The sequence below is a fragment of the Talpa europaea genome (genome assembly GCF_964194135.1).
Source record: "Talpa europaea genome assembly, chromosome: 8".
Lineage (NCBI taxonomy): Eukaryota > Metazoa > Chordata > Mammalia > Eulipotyphla > Talpidae > Talpa > Talpa europaea.
The window spans coordinates 25,114,000-25,134,042 of record NC_140075.1 but is presented as its reverse complement, the minus strand read 5'-3'; the positions used below and the strand labels follow the sequence as shown (position 1 = coordinate 25,134,042).

At 43.2% G+C, this 20,043-nt stretch overlaps 1 protein-coding gene across 2 annotated transcripts in view; it reads left to right on the top strand.

Moving 5' to 3' along the window:
* Positions 1 to 20,043, top strand: part of RYR3 (ryanodine receptor 3) — a gene marked incomplete at both ends in the record, with an annotated part of 506,236 nt that overhangs the window by 248,257 nt on the left and 237,936 nt on the right. For both annotated transcript variants that reach the window (XM_084241349.1, XM_084241348.1), the window contains 5 exons: positions 1,998 to 2,119; positions 8,934 to 9,102; positions 10,464 to 10,599; positions 13,244 to 13,339; positions 14,763 to 14,881. In XM_084241349.1, coding sequence (XP_084097475.1) covers positions 1,998 to 2,119; positions 8,934 to 9,102; positions 10,464 to 10,599; positions 13,244 to 13,339; positions 14,763 to 14,881 — 642 coding nt within the window. The remainder of the gene's footprint in view (positions 1 to 1,997; positions 2,120 to 8,933; positions 9,103 to 10,463; positions 10,600 to 13,243; positions 13,340 to 14,762; positions 14,882 to 20,043) is intronic.

Here is a 20,043-nt window from a genome sequence, read left to right as displayed (position 1 = left end):
AGAATGCACGTGCACCAAGGTGAGCTCTGCCTGGGCCTCCTCACCCCTGAGTTGTATCACTCAGGACTGGGTTCTTAGTGGGCTGGAGAGATAGATTAGCGATAAGGTCAGCAGCCAAGTTTCCTGAGCCTCGAGGTGCCAAGAATCTAGAGAAAGGGAACTACAGAGTTGCAGGTGAGGTTCTGTCCAGAAATATAGGTTGTCCAAATTGGTGTTAGGTATGTTATTAAAAAAAAAAACAACTAAAAACTACAGAAACCCAGAAAAATAAATAGAGAATAAACACAGTGAAAAACCTACTGAATGGTACCGCACCCTAAAGAAGCACCCTCCTCCTCCTCCCCCTCGCTGCTCAGGCTTCTGTTCTCTGGGCCTGTGTTATGGGATTCCTTCTCAAGAAAAAGGACCGTAGGAATTGGACTGCAGCAATCAATAACTCAATAACCTTCCAACAGCTGCATTTCCCCACTTCTCATTACTTTCTTATTTGGCCAGCCAGATGGAATATATTTTCTGAATAAATAAAACCTAAGGATTTCTGACTTTAGGGACTAGAGAGCTGAATCTGAGACCAAAGTAAACCTGGTAGCAATATAGTGACACATCTAAATACAAGATTGTTAACTAGGTTCTGGCCAATGGTGACAAAGCAAGGTTTGGAAATGGTAAATCCAGGGTATGGGGCAGCCTTTGCTAACGCTTCAGCTACAGTGTAAAGATGGGATCCAGCCTTGCTTCAAAACTGAATATAAACTTCTGAAAATGTATATTCTACTTTGTGTCATTTCTTTATATCAGAACATACCTTCAGAAGAATAAAAATGGAGAGATTTTCATACAAAAAAAAATAAGTAGTTTATACTAAAAATGAGACCGAAAATTAGTCTTCTAAAGATATTTTCTAGAGCCACGTGTTTTTATTTAGTTGCCAAGTATACTAACTGACAGCACCTTCCCCTCCACACACATCCTAGCACCTACAAATGGTCTCCCTTCACTTACATCAAGATGGAAACCATGCCAGAACTTGAATCAGAATTTAACCCTGATTTGAACCGTGGTCAGCCCATCCCAGTAACATCTGCATCTGTTTGACTCTCCGGATGGGGGCGGGGGAATCCACTGATCTCTAGACCAGAGGCTGCTAGCTCCACCCAGATATTGTATTGTGATATTGCTAGTGATCAGTATCCGTAGCTTCCAGATAACTGATCTGAGGGCAGTAATACACTGCCCCTTATCGAAACTTTTATTGAGCATCTCTCATACTCTGAGAACAATGCTAAGGGACACGCATGCTAAAAGACTGATATGATTTATATGTAATCTTCCAAACAACCGTGTAAGCTAAATCGATTGCATGTAATGAAGTCAAAAAGAGGTTTAGTGACTTGCTCAAGGTCACAGAGCTGGGAAGTGGCATGGCAAGGCTAGAACTCAGCTTGCTGATACCACAGCCTGTGCTTCCAAAGCCCCTCTATAGCCTCCAGGAGGAACAAACTGCTGTCTCGAGCTGCTTCCCCACCTGTCCGGTTAACTGACTCAGCACCCTTCTGTCCTTGAGAAGTACAAGCCTGATCCCCATAGAGGTTTTTTTTTAACTTGTCTGTTTTCTTCCTCAATTTATCTCTGGAGGAAAACAAAATATTTTTCCCATCTCAAAGGATAAGGTTTTGTGTTGATTTCAAGAGGAAAATCTATTATAAAGAATGTTTTCACCCTTTCAAATCGGCCATCTAGGGCCAAGGAATTTATTGTAACTCATACCATGTTGGCACATAAAATTTTATTTTCATCAAAGTACTGTGTCTCAGGAATGATTCATATGTCAGTAATTGGGCGTATGGGAAAAATAACTTTGTAAATGTCCCATTTTCAAAATGGACCAGGGGAACTTGGTTGGGGAGAAGGAAGATGCAGGAAAAATCACAAGAAGTGTTGACTGCACATCTGGAACAATGTGTAACCTGGGCCAGGTGTCCTTTGTTCTACGGTAGGTCATACTCCATCAGGAGGGCCACATGGATGATGGACTGACCCTGCAGAGGTGCCAGCGTGAGGAGTCCCAGGCTGCTCGAATCATCCGGAACACAACTGCCTTGTTCAGCCAGTTTGTGAGGTACATGAGTTCCTTCCCCTTCTCTACCTGTCCTACCTGTCCAGTTTCTACTCTGTGGTCATCCAGAGTAGATGATGTGGACCCACCTACCTACCATGAGTGTTCTCCGGAAATAATTAAATACCAGCAGAGGATTTTTCCAGAGAGAGCTTGGGACTGGAACATATTTTGCATATAGGTGACCTCCTACCAGCTTCACTCTTTACCCAACAAATGTCCAAACCCCCTTGGTTATTCAGGTTGGTACCATGAACCCCTCAGGTCTTCTCACAGAAACTACGTGAAGAGAGTTAAGCATTAGAGGGCTTTAATTCCTTTTGGTATTGTGTATGCAAAAGGGAAGAGAGAGGCAAAAGAGATTACGCCCTCTGTGCTGTTCAGAAAGGCTTTCTACATCACTCAAAATTGTTGCTATGGTTTGGATCCAGCCAGATTTGCATTGGGAAGCCTTGAGTTACCCCACTACATCTTAAGTGAGAAGAGTCACTGAACTGCCTGGTTGGATCTTAATCCTGCCAGCCTAAACAAGGCTGTCAAAACTGAGCTGTGGATTGTGTCCACCAATTATCAGGAGGAACGATTCCCTTATAAACAGTGCAGTGTTCCAGGCCATCCTTCTCTTTGTAGGGAAATATCTCTTGAGCCAAGAGGGTTTAAATTGCATGTGTGGGCTTGCATGAAATGAGAAAAAATTTTATACCTTTTTTTTTTTCTTCATCTTGAAACACTGTCATCCCAGAGTTGTGTATTAGTTAGAGTGTATTAGTTAAGTTGTGGTCCAGATAAGCTTTTATTTCTCTTCTAAGTGATAGCATAGGAAAGGTGAGTGGTTTAGGGCATACTGACAGTCCTGCTGCTGGCACTGGGCTGCTTCCATCTCGCTGCCCTGTGGTCTCTCTAGACAAGCATAGCAGCTTTACCTGACAATTGGCTAAAAATTCAAATTTGTGGGTGTCACCCAAACCTATCAAGCTGACACCTGGCAAGTGGTGATGCAGAAAACCATGTTTAACAGGTCTCCAGGTGATGCTGGCAGATGCTAAAATTTACACACCACTGCCCTGGAATGGAGGTCTTCACCTTGGCCGCATATTGCAGTCACCTGGGAGGCTTCACGCTGCCTGGAGGCCAGGTGGCTTCTCAACTTAATTGCATCAGATTCTCTGGGGTGGGAGCCAAACAACAGCTTTTTATTAAAGCTTCCCAGGTGATTCTAATATTTGGCCACAGTTGAGACCAGCTGTCCTGGTATGTTTCCTTCATCGACATGGTCAAAATAGCTTACTAGCACCATGACTGATCTGTCCTGCAAAAAGAGGTGTAAGGTAGTGGTGGGCAAGCCTTTTTTTTTTTTTTTTTTCTGAAAGACACAACCCAGAAGTTGTCATATCTTGCATCCCTATTGGCTAAAACAGTCACATGGCCACACCTCCCTGCAGGGAGGCTGACATAAATAGACTCCCCTATTGGTTGATTATGTGCCCTCTACAGCTCAGGAGAGCCTGTTGCTAAATTAGAGAAAGGAAAGTAGGCATTTGAGGTATTTCTCCTACAGGATGGAACTGAGACCAGCAAATCAATATTCCTTTGTCTGCTTTTGACTCTGATGCTGGTTTCCTGTGATCGCTGAGCAAAACATTTTCTCCTCTCTTGGCCACATTACATTCAGACATGCTCCCCTTCTTCAAGGAAAAGCTTAAAGAATGAATATCTTTGTTTAGGCAGATACTTATGTACAATGTGAGTTTTTCATGGGGACTGTACTATCCCTAGAATCAGCACCCTAGTGGTAGACATTATTTATCTGGCACCCGATTCTCTTAACCCTGCTCTCATATCTTTGTTCAAACTCGGTGATGACCCCTACCTCACACATGCACATATTTTAATTGAAAATGAATCAAAGACCTAAATCTAAGACATAAAACTTGGAGAAAACATAGGCTTACATCTTTATAACCTTGGATCAGGTGATGGTTATCACAATATGATAACAAAAAGCTCAACAAAAAGTAGATAATCTGGATTTTATCAAAATTAAAAAACTTTTTTGGCTACAAAGGGCACCATCAAGAAAGCGAAAACATTAACGCATGTAAAGGGGAGGGAATTTCTGCAAATCATATACCTGATGAAGAACTTACATCTAGCATGAAGACCTCCCACAACTTAAAAAAGACAAATGGGTGATAACAAAGTCGGGAGAGAGCACAGTGGACTATAGTGGAGGACTGTGGGTACTTTGGTGGTGGGGAAAATCCCATACCTGTAAAACACAAATGTTGTTGCCTCAAAAAAAAAAAAAAAAAGGACAAATGGGCCAATTTTAAAATGGAAAAATAATCTAAATAGGCATTTCTCCAAAGAAGATGTACAAATGGCTATTAAATCTATGAGACTGGCCATCAGGAAACTGCAGCTGTAAACCACAGTGAGACAGCGCTGTGCTACTACTAGCAGGCTGCGGTCACAAAGCTGTTACTATGAAGCATGAGAAAGAAAGTGGAGGAATTGGAACTCTCATGCATTGCTGGCAGGGAAGTAAAATGTTGCTTCCACTTGGGAATATATTCTGGACCTTTCTCAAAATGTTAAGCATAGCGTTTCCTTATAACTTAGAAATTTCATTCCTAGGTGTTTGTCCAAGAGATAGAAAACATGTTCACACAAAAACTTGTATACAAATGTCCAAAGCAGCATGAATAGCCGAAAGGGGAAACAGCTCAAACATCCATCTGTCAGCTGATGAATGGATGAATGAAATGTGCTATATCCAGATGAGGAAATATTATTTGTCCGTCAATTAGAATGAAATACAGAGTACAAAGTGAATGAACCTTGAAAATATTATGCTAAATGAAAGAAGCCAGTCACAAAATACCACTTACGATGTGAATCCATTTATATGAAATGTCCAGAATAGGCAAGCTGATAAAAACAGAATATAGATTTGTGGTTGCATAGGACTGAGAAAGGGACGCTAATGAATATGAGATTTTGTGGGAGCTGATGGAAAGTTCTACAATTGATTGAGGTGATGGTTGCACGATTCTGTAAATACACTAAAAACCATTAAGCCATTGAATTGTGCTCTTTAAATAGATGATTACATGATGTGTGAGTTACATTTCAATAAAACTGTAATCTTTAAAAAGTCAGTGGGAATAACATGCCTGACAATGGGAAAATTATTTTTAAACAGCTTTTTTGGGTTGCAATTTACATATCATAAAATTTATACCCTTAAATGTGTAACTGGTGAATATCAATTTTACAGAGGTGTAAAAATCATCACCAAAATTCAATTTTAGAACCTTTCCATCACCTTAAAAAGAATCTTTTGCCTATTGCAGTTTATACTAGTTGCCACCCCCAGCCTTAAGCAACCAAATATCTATACTTGCTTTATCAATTTAATACATTAAATTGATAAGTCGTGCAATAAATGTTCTTTTGAATCTGGTCTTTACACCTAGCATTATCGTTTTGATGTTCATCCCTGTTGTGACATGTCGTGGTGTCCTGTTCTTTTTTTACTGCTGAAGAGTATTTCTATGATGTGTAATACACACACAAGTGTATAGGTGTATGTCTATATGATTGTGTGTATATGTATATCTCCCATCCATTTTGTTGGAGAAAGGGTTTCAGGAGACAAAATGAAGTGATGCAATAATGAGAACTTGCAGTACAAAAAATTACCCATAGGACTGTGTGTGTGTGTATGTTTGGTTATGTAGAGAGCGACATCTCTGTAGAGAAACACACACATACTCACTTCACATTCTGTTTGTCAGGTGACCAACCGTTGCATTGTTTCTATTTTTGGTTAGTGTCAGATTATAGCTGTGAAAATTAGTATAAAATCTTTAGTAGACTTTTCATTTCTCTTCGGTAAATAGCTGGGAATAGAATTATTGAATTGTCTTTTATATTTACCTATATAACTGCCTTTAGAGTGCTCTTAATTTCTTTGTGTGGATTCTAGTTACTGTCTGTTGTCATTGTCTTTTAGCCGGATGGACTTGCTTTAGTATTTCTTGTAAGGCAAGTCTGCTACCCTTTGCTGATGGGCTTATTTGTGGGTTGGATAATGTTTTCAACTTGAGGCAGCTATAAATCTGTCCTGGATTTTACTTTCTGCTTGCTCATGGCCTCTCTTTGAGCCATGGATGAATAAATCACTACGGGGATCCCTGTCCTTCCTCACACACTGTCGGGCCCACCAAACTTATTGCATTGAAGCTGGAGACAGGACTGGGAACAGCATCAGAGGGAACCTCCAGAGACACCCAAATTTTCCATTAAGGCCCATTTTTTTGTTTAAACTACTCAATTTGTTATATTCAATTTGTATGCCTTTGATCAGTTTCCAGAGTCCTAAAACAGTTGTTTTAGAAAAATTTGTCCAATTTTATCATGTTGCAAGAGAGGATTTCCTGAGGACCTCATTCAGTTTATCTACAAGTCCTATCATTAGTGGAGGCAGTTCTTGATTCTTCCAGCCATAGGATGTTTGAGAAGAAAGAAGGACTAAGGAAAAGTAAACCAATATGGGCATAGGACTTGAATCTTGCAAGAGCTGGGAAGTGAAGGATGAAAACATAATTTGTAAATACATTCTCCTCTCCCACCTCTTTTGAGAAACCAACAGTGTTTGCTGTGTACAAATGGGAACCTGAAGGAGGGGGTGGCTTTCTGGGAAAACAAATTAAATTTAAAGGAAAAAGAAAGGCACAAGAAAGAACAATGAAGAAGAAAAGGTTAGAGTTCCCCGTGCTGTCTCATCATTCCCTGTACAACTGCTGGGAACTCTCCAATAGAACAAATGAACAACAGGAGAGATGACGAAGGCTCAGAAATCCTGCTGAAGATGACACTGTCCAGTTGTCCTGAGTTTCACCTCAGGAGGGAAACACTATATAAATAATTATGCAATGGCAATAGTCTGATAAATATTCAGGACCACCTGAGCTCTTACTTGAATTTAACACAAGAAATCCTTGGTCTGAGGATAGAATGGGTAGTGGAGTAGAAGAGGGATGAGCTGGGATCAGTTGTAGTTAGTTCTGAATTGAGACCTCATCTTGTCTTGTCTCTGTCCTGGTCTCCTCCCTGAGGGTGTAGAGTGTGAACCATGAAGCCATTCAGAGGTCATGTCCATCTTCACACTGTCCCCAATCCCAGGTGTGTGGTATATGTTCTCTTTTGAAGGAAGGAAGGTTCTGCCTCTCTCCAGTAGAAACTGTTATATTGGTGTTCTCAAGGGATAAAATAAAGTGATCCAGAACTTATAGAACCAAAAAAAAAAAAAATGTCCCAAAGGACCCTGATGATCATAGAGTGTACCTTTCCTACTTTCCAGGTACAAAACTGAAGCCAAAGAGACTTAGAGCCACACCAAATATACCTTATGGTGAATGACAAGGACTTAAGACCTGGCTTGTCCAATCCCCTGTGTAGTGCAAATATTGCCACATCAAGCTACAAAAATGCCTGTAAACCTGTTCTTTCATCTTTTCATCTCACATGAGAAACCTTTGCTGGTGTCAGTGTCTCCAATAACACAAAATGTTAAAAAAAAAAATCTGCAACTAGAAACAAAAATATTGAAGAAAACAAGTTTATCCCTTCACTTAATCTGGAATTGAGAAGTCATTTCTGATTGGGCTTTGTATTCCCAAACCTCATGCCCAAACAACATTCCCTTCCCCACCACCTTTGTGTCCATCTATACTCCCAGGTGGCCAATAACTAATATTTCCTGGGCACTTCCCATGGGCCAGAGGACACACTACTGAGAAGATACTCTGGCCTCTGGGCAGTTTTTATACAAAACTGGAATTATTACATCTTGTAATGAGTGTTTTCATGACTTGTTTAAGTCTCTGCTTAGACCCAGGTAAAAATTTTAGCTGTTATGGAGAGTACTATATAGCCTAGTGCACTGTACATGCAAAGGAGCACTCACTGGAAATTGACCACTGAAGAAGGAAAAGGTCTGATGTCGCTTGCACAGTCAACCAATTCTCAATCCCTGGGACCAACAAGGCAGCTGCACAAGGCCTGTGTCTGTTTCCCTCCCTCTTCTCAGTCTATAAAGGCTCAGCAGAGTGTCCCTCAAGGGGGTTGGAAAAAGAAGGCTCATTTTGTCATCTGTGAAAGTTCATGGTCTCTCTACACTGAAGTGACTTAAATACAAAGCTTAGAAATAATCAGAGACAACACAAGAAAAGAGGAACACAGGAGCGGAAAATCAGCAGAGAGGAGGAAAGATGACAGGGCAGGTAACATGAGGTGGGTGAGACACTGAGGCAGAGGAGGGCTCCTGAGCAACGGGGACACACCTAGAAAGAGGAGGGGAGTGTTTGGAGAGTGTGTATGGGAAGTCAGAAGGAGAGAAAGATAAGACATAAACAAACAGGGTGAACAAGCAGGTGCATGCATACAGAGAAATGTTAAGAGAAAAGCACATAGAGATACTAAAAAGACTTGTGGGGGGACTGATGATAGGAAACCCTTCCAGCGTTACCCTTAACCTACCCCAACAGGTATGATGGGGTAAGGAAATGTGGGTTAATACATTCATTATTTAAATGTTTTTATTTCAAAGAAAAATGTGTGGCAGGCAACTAGAGGTTCTGTCCCCTTTTTATGAAATGGCTTTTAACATGGAATCAGAATCTTGTGTTGCTCTGCTGGCCAGCAAACTTCCGTCCCAGGAAGCTATCCTCTGTGCCCAGTGGGGCAGGTAGGAACGAGGGCCTGTGCTGGAGGCCTGGAGTCTAAGCAGTGTCTGTCTGGTGGTTTTCAGTGGAAACAATCGCACAGCTGCCCCGGTCCCCCTGCCGATTGAAGAGGTCCTGCAGACCTTGCAGGACTTAATCGCCTACTTTCAGCCCCCGGAGGAGGAGATGAGGCATGAAGACAAGCAGAACAAGCTCCGCTCACTTAAAAACAGACAAAATCTCTTCAAAGAAGAGGTGAGTCCACAAAAACTACAAATTGAGATTCTCTTTGTGTCCAGAGCTAAATGAGCTTTGTCTCCATGCGTGCACGTGTTTATGAAAGAGCCAGGGAATGCAAGAGGAAGCCGGAAAGAAAGGGATTAATTGGAAGCTGACCTTCTCTGTCAGCCGTCCCTGGCTACGCTAGCAAGGACATTGTACTGTGTACATTGGCACATGCAAACCAGATGATATTAAAAAGCTTCAGTGATGCATGTATCCCAAATCCATTTTCATAAATCTTAGGTAATGAGCATGGCATTAGCTGTGATGCCCAAATTTTGGAAGATTTTAAAATTACCTAGGAAACCTGTTTGAAAATTACAAATGCCTGGGTTCTGCCAGATCAGAAACACCTGAGAAGCTGCTTTGACAGATGTTCATGATATTAGGTCTTACATAGAACTTGAGCATCTCAGTCACTAGGTATGGGGCCTGCAGAGGGGAGACCCTAACTGGGACTCAGTGGGCCTAGGCCCCAGTTCTGGCTCCATCCATAGCTCAGGATGACCTTTGGATAAGTTACACAGCTTCTCTGCCTCAGACATGATGGTTTGCTGCTAATAGGACATGGCTGTACTCCATGTTGACCACCCCACTCCCCATTCTTGGGATCAAGGCTTGTCCATTGGGCATTTCCAAAGGTTGTGGCATAGGATGACACCAGCCCTGCTCGGTCTTGTGACTTAAGCAGATTTTGTCTCTGGGACATTCTGTATGCCTTCAAAGCTTCGTAACTGTGTTTGCCAGCGCCCTCCTACTCCTAAGGAACAGCTCAGCACAGATGTTTTTACTGGTGACAAGAGTATTGCAAATTAAATTGGGAGAGTAGTTTAAAACCCTTTTGGTCTTATTGTCTCCAAATTCCATCTTTTGGTGGTGGGGGGAGGAAGAAACAGGCATGATCGTCTTGTGTATCTGAATGGAGTTCTTCAAACTTGAATTTTAAGAGGAAAATAGATACACCGTAGCCAGGGCTGTTTCTGGGTGAGTCAGAATCATTTCACACCAGACATAGAGCAGGCTTTTGTGAGATTCATGCACGTTCCCTCTTCCTCAATATGCCCTTGGATTGAGTTAAACACGTGGGGGGTAAACCCGTGAGAGGAGACTGCTGACTCACTCCCAAAATGGACGCTAGTTAGGTCTATGAGGCATAAAAATGCCTATTTTGTTGTTAGGAGGAAACAAAACCAGACCCAAACTGGCACCATGAAGGTCTATTTGCATATTAGCATTATGGGCTCTAAAAGGGGAATGATGGGAGAGGGAAGGAAGCCAAAGGGATTCGGGGTTTTTTACCCAGAAATTTTTACCTTTTCCCCAACTCTCCTCAGGGAATGTTGGCCCTTGTGTTAAATTGCATTGATCGCTTAAATATCTACAACTGCGTAGCACACTTTGCAGGGATTGCAAGGGAAGAGAGTGGCATGGCCTGGAAAGAAGTTCTGAACCTCCTGTACAAATTGCTGGGTAAGTACACACAGAGACCCTCTCTCAGGGAGGTCCCAAGGGCGCACTGTATGGGCTCGCCACCTAACAGGTTGTCTTCGAACCTCATTCCTGGGATGCCCGCTAGCTCAATCCTTTAGCGGGCAGACTGAGAGGCACCCCAGGGCTCCCACACTTGCAGTCTGTAAATGGGCTCTGTCATCTGCCACATAGACAAGACATATTCTCAGTGTGTAAGACCTTCGGTAGAAAAGAACTTCAATACCATTCGTGTGCAATAGGGAGAAAAGAAGAGAAAGAAAATGGTTTTGCCATGAAACACCCAAAGTTCCCATCCCTTTGTAGTTAAATGCCCAGCCAAACAGGGTTGGCCCAGATGGCTGCTAAGGCCCGAAAGCCTACCACAAGTCTAAGGCACCTTCTGGTGGGGACTCATAGGAAAGGGGTAGAGCGGCAGTGGGGGTTGGGGAGGGGGCGGGCAGGCAAGTCTAGAAGGAAAATAGCAAAATCAAAATGCAAGTCAATTTAAAGGCCACGACTGTCAGCCTCCCTGCGGGTCTCTCACCCATGTTTCTGTCTCTTCCATGTGTCTCCTTCCATGGCCCCAGGTCCCTGGTACAACTCCATGGCTGAGATGCAAGCACGGCTTCTTCTTCATGTGTCTCTGTCCCATGTGCCTCCTCCTGGCCTTCTTCCCTTCCTCCAGCCTTCTCTCCCCAGTCCTTTGTAGCCTCCCTTGCTGCTCAGCTGCACCCTTCCTTAGGTGGGGCAGGGAACCTGGAACCTCCCCTTTTTATGGGGATTCCCCTGTTACATTTCATTCTGTTCACTATTGTGTCTCTGTCCTCTGCCAGCTTAGTGCAGGAAGTCAGCTACAGGTGGAAATAGATGGCCACCCATTTTGCCAAAGCTACCTGCAAAATCCCTGATGTCACACTCCCTGAACCTTAATTCCTCATCTTTAAAATGAGCAAACAATATTTGAACATGTTTGCAGTGCTGGTTCTAGACTTCTGGGAGGATGGTGACTGTCTTAACTGTGTCCTTTAACCGTCCCTTTGTTGGGCATGATTCCTGCCTACTCTTAATTTTATTTTGATGGAAAGGAAAAGGCAGGGAGTAAGGATGCTCCTGCACCAGCCTTCTTACAACACTGAGTGTGTGGGGATGCCCAGGTGCTGCCGATAACCGGTGTCTTCACCTGGCCCAGTTCGCCAGCCTGTAGGAGGAAGGCAGGAGGTGACAGTGTCAATGAAGGTGGCCACCATGAGTTGCTCAGACATGCTGCCAAGGCAGGGTCTTAGGGCTTGGCTCTTAAGAGTATTTCCCAGGAGAGGAAGTCCATAGAAAGTTCAGGAGACGTGAGGAGAGCCCAGAGGAATCAGGTTGAATCCATTCTGGATGTCAAAGTTCAGGCTGACCAGACTGTCACTGAATCTGTGACCTTGTCAAGTGTCTTCCCACTCTAATATTTTGCAATGATACGGCTCAAACTCAGTAGTAGTTATTACAATAGTAATAGCTAACATTTATTGAGCTCTGTGTGCTAATGGAATAGCTCCTGTTGACCACAGAACAGCATTTTGAGATGGTTGTCCTCATTTTCACTAATGAACAAAGAGGTGCTCAGAAATGCTTATAACTTACCCAAGGCCACACTTGCATTAAATGGTAGAACAAGGGCTGCAGCCCAGGCCCACTCAACTTCAGAACCTGGTGCCCAACCCCCTTGCTGCAGCTGCCCTGAAAAGCTCATTAAGAACTCAGATTGAATTCTGCCCTCTACTGACTGCTTTGCAGAGGTGCAGAGCAGAAGTCCAAAGGGAGACCTGCCCTGATCCAAATACCTTACCAGCATCTATAAAACCCCAATTTTTGAAAACCAGCCCCATGAAGAGCTAGCTGCTTGGGTCCAATCAATTTACATGGATTTGTTCCCGAGCTGTGTCTACAAAATTGGCCAATGGAGGGAAGAGCATGTGGTCTAGAATCATCTACCTGTAGTTCTCAACCATGAGCGACATCAAAACCGGCTGGAGGCCTGGTTAAAGCACATGCTCGGTTTCACCCCCAGAGCATCTGATTCTGAGAATTTGTTCTTCTAACATGCTGTCGGGTGACACTGACCCATCCTTAGGGAACCGCTATGACATGCTGATGGGTTCCAGATATGTCAAGAGTTTCATGTTTCAGCACTATTTACCTCTCCTTTAACCAACCTTACGAAGCTGGTTCTGACCTTTCTTTCAGAAGACTTCCTTTAACACTGAAAAACAGCAAAGCTCTAGCTCGATTTTTTTTTAATGGCAAGAAATTGAGTTCTTAAGCCAGTAACCAAGTAGAGATTGTCTTGCTTATCACTGTCTGAAGTAATTGTATTTGTGTGTTGTCTCTCCTGCTTCACGAAGGCAGGGAATCTGTCCTCCCACAGCTGTGTTCCCAGAAAGTAGACAGGAGACTGATACCTAGCAAATTCTCTAGAAATATTTAAGTGAATGCTAGATTTTCACTCTCCTAAATATAGACAGAATTGTATCAAAGGGCTAGGAAGGAGAAGACCATCAGTCATTTCCTTCACACAGGTGAAGTAGTAACCGCTCGCCTGACTTCTTCAGCCCATCATGTATCCCTTAACCTACATGATCAAATTTATCCTTGTTTGCAGCTGCTCTCATTCGTGGAAATAGAAACAATTGTGCTCAATTCTCCAATAACCTTGATTGGCTAATCAGCAAATTGGACAGACTAGAATCTTCCTCAGGTAAGAATTGTCAGGAAACATCACTGCAGAAAGTGGTGGGATTTTTCTTTCTGTAAAAGGTTGACTCTGGACAGTTCTTTTTTCTGCTACGTTGCAAATGATCCTCAATTACTTATGGCAACAAAAAGAAATAGTTGTAAATCTTACTGTTTGATATAACAACACTCATCCAGATCTTAACACTCTCTTATTTTTTGTTTCATTTTTCACCCTGTGCCTTCATTTTACCCCCAAGTCCTTTAATATTCCTCCAAATTAGAGTTTCTGGTTTTCTGCTACTTGGAGACTGATTCTCTGGGTTTCTAAGCTTTCTCTGGATGTCGTCCTCCTAACTATTTTGGTTAGAAGCAGCACTGAAGAATGATGGTGGAGGAAGGGAGGGTGATGGTCCTCACACCCCCTTGAACTGCCCTCTTTATCATGTCTACATCCTTCTTGATGACTTAGAGAATGTGAGCCAAGAGAGTGTCCATCGTTGGTTGGTGTTCATGCCGTGAGGCTGCTAGGTTTGGTTGCTCAGAGTTGAATGAATGTGGCAGGTGGAGGCCCCCCACTGGGAAGTGGAAAGGTTTTAATTTTTTTCATTGTTTAGAGGTGACAGGAGTTTGGACAGATAACTTAAGGGAAGGCTCCCCCGAGGACCATCCACCTCCACACATGTCTTCCAAAGCCTCTATTTTCTTCAGTGCCTCCTTTCATGGGCTAAATTACATGTCAGGGTAATTTATGAAAACCTTGAGGAAAAACTGAGTCAACAGGAATTTCTCAGTAAAACCAACAAAGATTCTGGCCAACTATTTCTCGTGATTTTCATCACGGTGGTACTCTTGTTATATACTGGGCTGCAGGGGCACAAATAATTTTTCCTCAGCCTTCACTTAATACAGAAAATTACCTGTGTGCCGAGAAAAGGGGACAAAGCCAAATGATCTTTATTTAATGAGTTCATAGTTTGTTTGTTTGCTATACCAGTGCATGCAAGATAAAAATAACGTCTAGATGCCGATTCAAGGAACACTCAGTATTTTCTAAATGACTTGAATGACCTTTCGAATTTTTATTTATAGTAAACTGGGCATCTGCTTACCTATTTATGTTTAAATTAAGTATTGCTTGTTTTGATAAAATTAAGAATTCCATTTTACAGCTGCTTCTCTAAATTTTGACACAAAAGGATTATGTCCTTGTCCAGAAAGTGGGAAATATGGTTGGAGCTAAATAAAACTCACCTCTATTTTACAGACTGGATGGGCCCCAGAGGCTCTTGAAACCTACCAGAGAAGGCTGTATCTTTCTTCTGACAGGAGCTTTTTAATAGATTCAAAAAGCCTGTTCCCTCAGGCTGGCCATTTCAGCCTGATAAAGTCATTGTCAGTTCTGCAGGTTATTTAATGTCCAAATGATTTTTGTGCCATTCATGTAGGTATCTTGGAAGTTTTGCACTGCATCCTAATTGAAAGCCCAGAAGCCTTAAATCTTATAGCAGAGGGTCATATCAAGTCCATCATCTCCCTGTTGGACAAGCATGGCCGGAATCACAAGGTAAGCCTGGAAAGAAAAACCCAAACAATGAGTGACTTATGGCTATTGTGCTTTATTGAGCGTGCATTGACTACTTTCTTCTTGTCTTTGATTTAAAAAATAAAAACCTTGGGACACTGCGTTCTGAAAGATTCTTTGTGGCCTGGAAGCACACTCCAAGCCAGACGGTCACACAGATGTCGAGGAGCTCCCTTGGCTTCCACCAGTTTCCCAAGTCCTCATCATCACTAGCCCTTCCCAGCCAGCTGGCTGTCAGGCACGGACTAGGCACCATACAAGGCGAGTGGCAGGACTAGGAGCCCCAGTGTCTAGGAGCTTCCTGGTGACACGACTAATACCAAGCAGTATAAAGAAACTCAATGAAGAATAGTGTAGAATTTTTAATCACTTTATTCTTGTTATTAAATGACATCAGATTTCCCATGAATTAAACAAAGGGAAGTCAATGCATCTGTATGAATGAGCAAAAGGACTGAAGTGGCAATTCTCACCTTTATATACCAAACAGGGTTTTGACTTTGGGCTTCAGTTATTTCATCTGTAAAATCAAGATGATGCCATCTCATGTACTAAATGAATTAAATACCAATTTTCTGAAGTCTCTTACAGTTTCAGTATCTCTATTTTTATAGAATTGTACCTCAATGACATGATCTCTAAAGAGATCATTTCTTTTACCCTGACTCTTCAGCATCTGTCCCATATATGCGGGTTGCTACATTCATTAATTTGTAAGCAGGCAGGTACTCCAAGGCTGAGAGAGAGTATTTCAAGAGCGGCTGGCATGACTGGACATGAGGGACAGCAGCTGGGTTCCTGCAGAGTGGAGATAACTCAGCTTGGTGTCTAGCCTTCTTTGCTCACCATCACTTGGGGTACAGCACATTTGAGACATGTCTCCACGGGTCCTGGAAAATGAGCCTCTGCAGTGGTGCTTAGATGCTATGTATCATCCTTAGGAAGAAAAAAAAAAAAAAAGCCATGGTCTTTAGCATCTGTGAAATTACTTGGCAAAGAATAGAAAGATATATGTGGGGTCTATAATTGCTTTCCCAAATGCCGTAAATCAAAAGTGGTCATGAGGCTCCAGCTACAATCCAGCTTCTCTATGTTCCAACATGTTCCTTTCTGTCTGCAAAGTATAATAAGAATAATTGATAAGCACGGGAGTTGCCCATAGTCTAAGCCCCGAGCTACGTGCTGATGTCAAGAGGAGCTCTTGACAGGACAGCACTCTAGTGTCAGAGCTTTTTTATGATCATTCTACATATAATGAACTTAATCAACAACCAACTTTGCCTTAGCTTCTTTCAGCCCAAAGCCAAAAAGCACTTTGTGGCTGTCACTTGGCAGCAAGTTGATTACTATTCTGCCCATTCCATAGTTGAGGAAACTGAAGCCTAGTAAGTTGAGGTGCTTTGCTAGGAACCAATACCTGGTCTGGGAGGTTAGCCAAGTGTACTAGCAGAGGAGCCTTTCATCATTGGGAGTCAAGGCTCTATTTGAGAAATTCTGGCAATATTGTCAAAGTGCAGAGAATGTGATCCTGGTTTCTAGCTCCTTTTTGTCTTTGGCTATTTTTGATGAAGGCTGGCTTGTCGTGAATTCAGGTCCTGCCCTTGAGATTATTCAATTGGCTAACTTTTCTTTTCAAAGATGGGCCTTGTCTCAAATCTTCTCCAGGGTATTTGTGGTAACTTTGCAAAAAATGTGCTGGGTGCAGGCCAGACTTCCATTGCAACCATTTGTCTTTGCCTGGAAAATGCCAAGGTATTGTTTTCCTATCCTGGCTGTTCTGTTTACTTGAGGCTTAGATTTTCCAGCATCTCTCACCCATTCCCTTTGTCTACCCTGAAGACAGTCAAAATATGCAGAATTTTAGGGTCATAGGCACCTCAAAATACCTCCACCAGCAGCAACACTGATGATGATGGTGGTGGTGGTGGTGGTGGTGATGATGGTGATGATGGCAGCCAACACTTGTGTTGTATTTGCTGAATGCCAGGTTCTGTCCTCAGTGTTCACATGCATTTTCTTTAGAGCTAGGTCTGACCCCATGAAGTAGGATTGTTACTATTTCCATTTGGCAGAGGCAGAGACAACACCAGCACATGGACCCTGAGCTGCTAAGCAACTTGCCAAAGGCCACACTACGCATTAGTGATAGTCTGGAACCACACTTCAGGTCTTCCAACTTTCAATACTCTTTCCAATATCTCTGTGAACATATTCTTCAAGCCCATGTGTTTTGTGAGCATGTTTAACACAGCATTCTTTTTGTAATGATCTATACACAAAATCATTGACACTAAAATATTCACAAGACAAGACATTTTTATATGATAAGTGACTATTTCTGAGACTGGAGTGGAAAGTGGTCTTCAAAGTCATGACCATTTTTTTTTATTTTTAAAAAGGTTTGTATGTCTCATGGACTAAGAAACCCCTTTCTGTCCTATATCGCCTCCTCACAGGCCTAGGGTGGGGGGAGTGTTATCAGTAGTGGCGCTTTTTGCATCTCTACTCTCAAAACCTCTAAAAATGTTCAGTCGTGAGCACTATCCCTACCCTGGGAAGCATTGTCACTCAGCTACAGCATGATCAAACTGGAGGTAGTGCCTGTTCCCTCTCTGAATGCACTTGGATCTGGGCCTTCCACTGACCTTGCTCTTCCTGGCCCCTCAGTTTCTTCTGACTTCCTCTTTATCAGGACCTGTCAAAATTCCCTCTGCCCTTCAAAACTCTGTTCAAATACTACTCCCTTTGTGTGACTTTTTCTGATTCCAGTTGAACGTGGTCCAGTCCTTGAACCATATAAACTGCACTCCATTGCACGGTAGCTCTACACTGCCTTTCACTGTAGTTACTCTGACACATACATTTCTCTCACCAACTGTAAGTTCCTTCATTGTAGGGAGCAGCTGTTGAATCCCCATAGTGCCAAGTTCCTGTGTTACTTATGCAGGCTTTACTACATGTCTGCCGAAGGGGTAACCAATGAGTAAAAGGAAAGAAGGAATGGAGGCAGAATCCAATCCCATCTCACCACACGCCCATGCACAGGGCTCACCTCCGCCAACAGGTGGCCTGTGAGAGGTGAGAAACACACTGTGTTAGCAGCCCTGCTTTTATTGTTTGGGAGAGTGAGCTATTGGGGGAAATTATACCAGTCACCTTCTACTTTTTCCATGGAGTAAGCATCCAATAAGTAAAAATAGGCCCTTTACACTTGCTCCCCAACTTCCTTACTCTAAACCTACTCAGTGTTTGTCATTGATAAAGATATTTTATTACTGGGGTTTGGAGCCACTCGTGAAAAAAAATACATGGTGAATCAACTTTGGCTCTGAGAAAGTATAAATCAGATGAAGGATCAGCCAGGGTTGAGGGGAAGACAGAACACAGGTAAGCAAGTCCCTCACTCCCACACAGTTGCTTCAAAAGCTCCAAAGGATCCTTTCATTTCCTACTCATTCCCAAGGCAAGAGCGAAGTGTTCCCAGCCACCCGGGTCTCATCCATAGGAGAACAAAGTCTGTTCCTTAGTGATTTCAAAGCACTCATTATTCAAATATAGGGCTCGATAGGAAGGGAATCACAAGTATAATTAGCATTTTTAATAAACTTCTTATAGATAAAAGCTGAGCACCAAGTACAAAAGCCAAATGGTATTTCCAGGGACATACAGTAGGTGGTTTTTCACTTTTAAGGCAGAATCCCCACTAAAACCTGGAGGAGAAAAAAGCCAGCTCAGGCTCTTCAATGAAATATGGTGTTAGTGATGAAAGCAAGTCCAAGAAGGAACCAATGAATTCCCCAATATGAGCCAGTGTACAGATTAGAGCAGCCCAACTCCTGTGACAGCCCCAAAATCCTGTGACAGCCCCGAAATCCCATAGTGAAGACTGACTTGCACTCCCCAATTCCAGGCCAGTCAGAGGGAGGGCTCCCTTCTGTGGTCACTCAGATGGGTTCCTTCTCCTTAATGCTTCTACTGTTGCGTAGGACAGGGATTCACAGACTGTGATGTGCTCACAAATTTCCTGGACATAGTATTAAAATGAAGATTCTGATGGAGAAAGTTGAGGGACAGTTCTGAGCATCTGAGTTTCTGGCAAGCTCCTCCGTGATGCCGCTGCTTCTGGATCCCATTTGAGTAAGGAAATCCTGGGTCTTGTAATCCTTCCCTAGATCTCAGCATCCAGCTGAGAAGAGAGAGGATACAGGAGGACTATGGAGATTAGGCCCGGAAGTGATAACACATCATGTCCACCCACTTCTCGCTGGCCAGAAGGCAGTCACATGACCCCACCTAACTGCAGGGGAGGCTGGAAAGTAGAGCCCCAGTGTGTGCTCAGGACAAGAAGGAAATGGAGTCTGGCGACCCCTCGGGAGAACTGCCGCAGCCAGCTGCACCATCCAGAGAGGTCTCAGGCTCACTCCCTCTCTGAAAGTCTGGGTGACCTGAGCACAGTGCCTGCACATCCCCCCTGCAGGATAGGCCTCAGCCCCCTCAATCTGAAAAAGTATATGACTTTTTTTTTAAGAAAGGAAGTGGCCCCCACTCCACCAAAGAAATGCCTTCTAAGACAAAGCCTAAACAGTGTCAGCCCCGTGCTCTGTGACAGCACTCACAGGCACTGCGCTCTTCCCAGAGTCCGTTTCTCTTTGGTGTTCCCATTGTGAGTGGATTAAGCTCTGCTTTCCCTCTGTCTGTGACAGCAAGGCTCCTGCAGCCCTCACTCTGAGACAAAAACAGATGAAAATGGGTGATAGGCCAGATGATAAGTATTTAATTTCCTGGCCGTCCATGGCTCTTTTTAAGGTGAGAAATTACCCTCTGGATTTCCAGTTCCACAGTCGATCTGTTTCAGGGCATGGTAATGGGTAGACTCCTTGGTAAACCTGCCCTTTTTTTCATGTCCCATAAATGTGCTTTGTATTTATCTGGAGTGAGATCGACACTCAGAGAGTCAGGTAGAAAATTGGCTTGTGAGAATTATGGATACAAACGCCATCAACAGCCTGAAGTCATCCAACCCCACTAAGCACTGAGTCCTCAGTGGCCACTTGGAAATGCAGCTGCCGCCTCCCTGTTGGTGCAGGCTGCCATCATCCTTGCTATTATTTATTGACTGCTGTTTGCACATTCCCCCCTGTGGG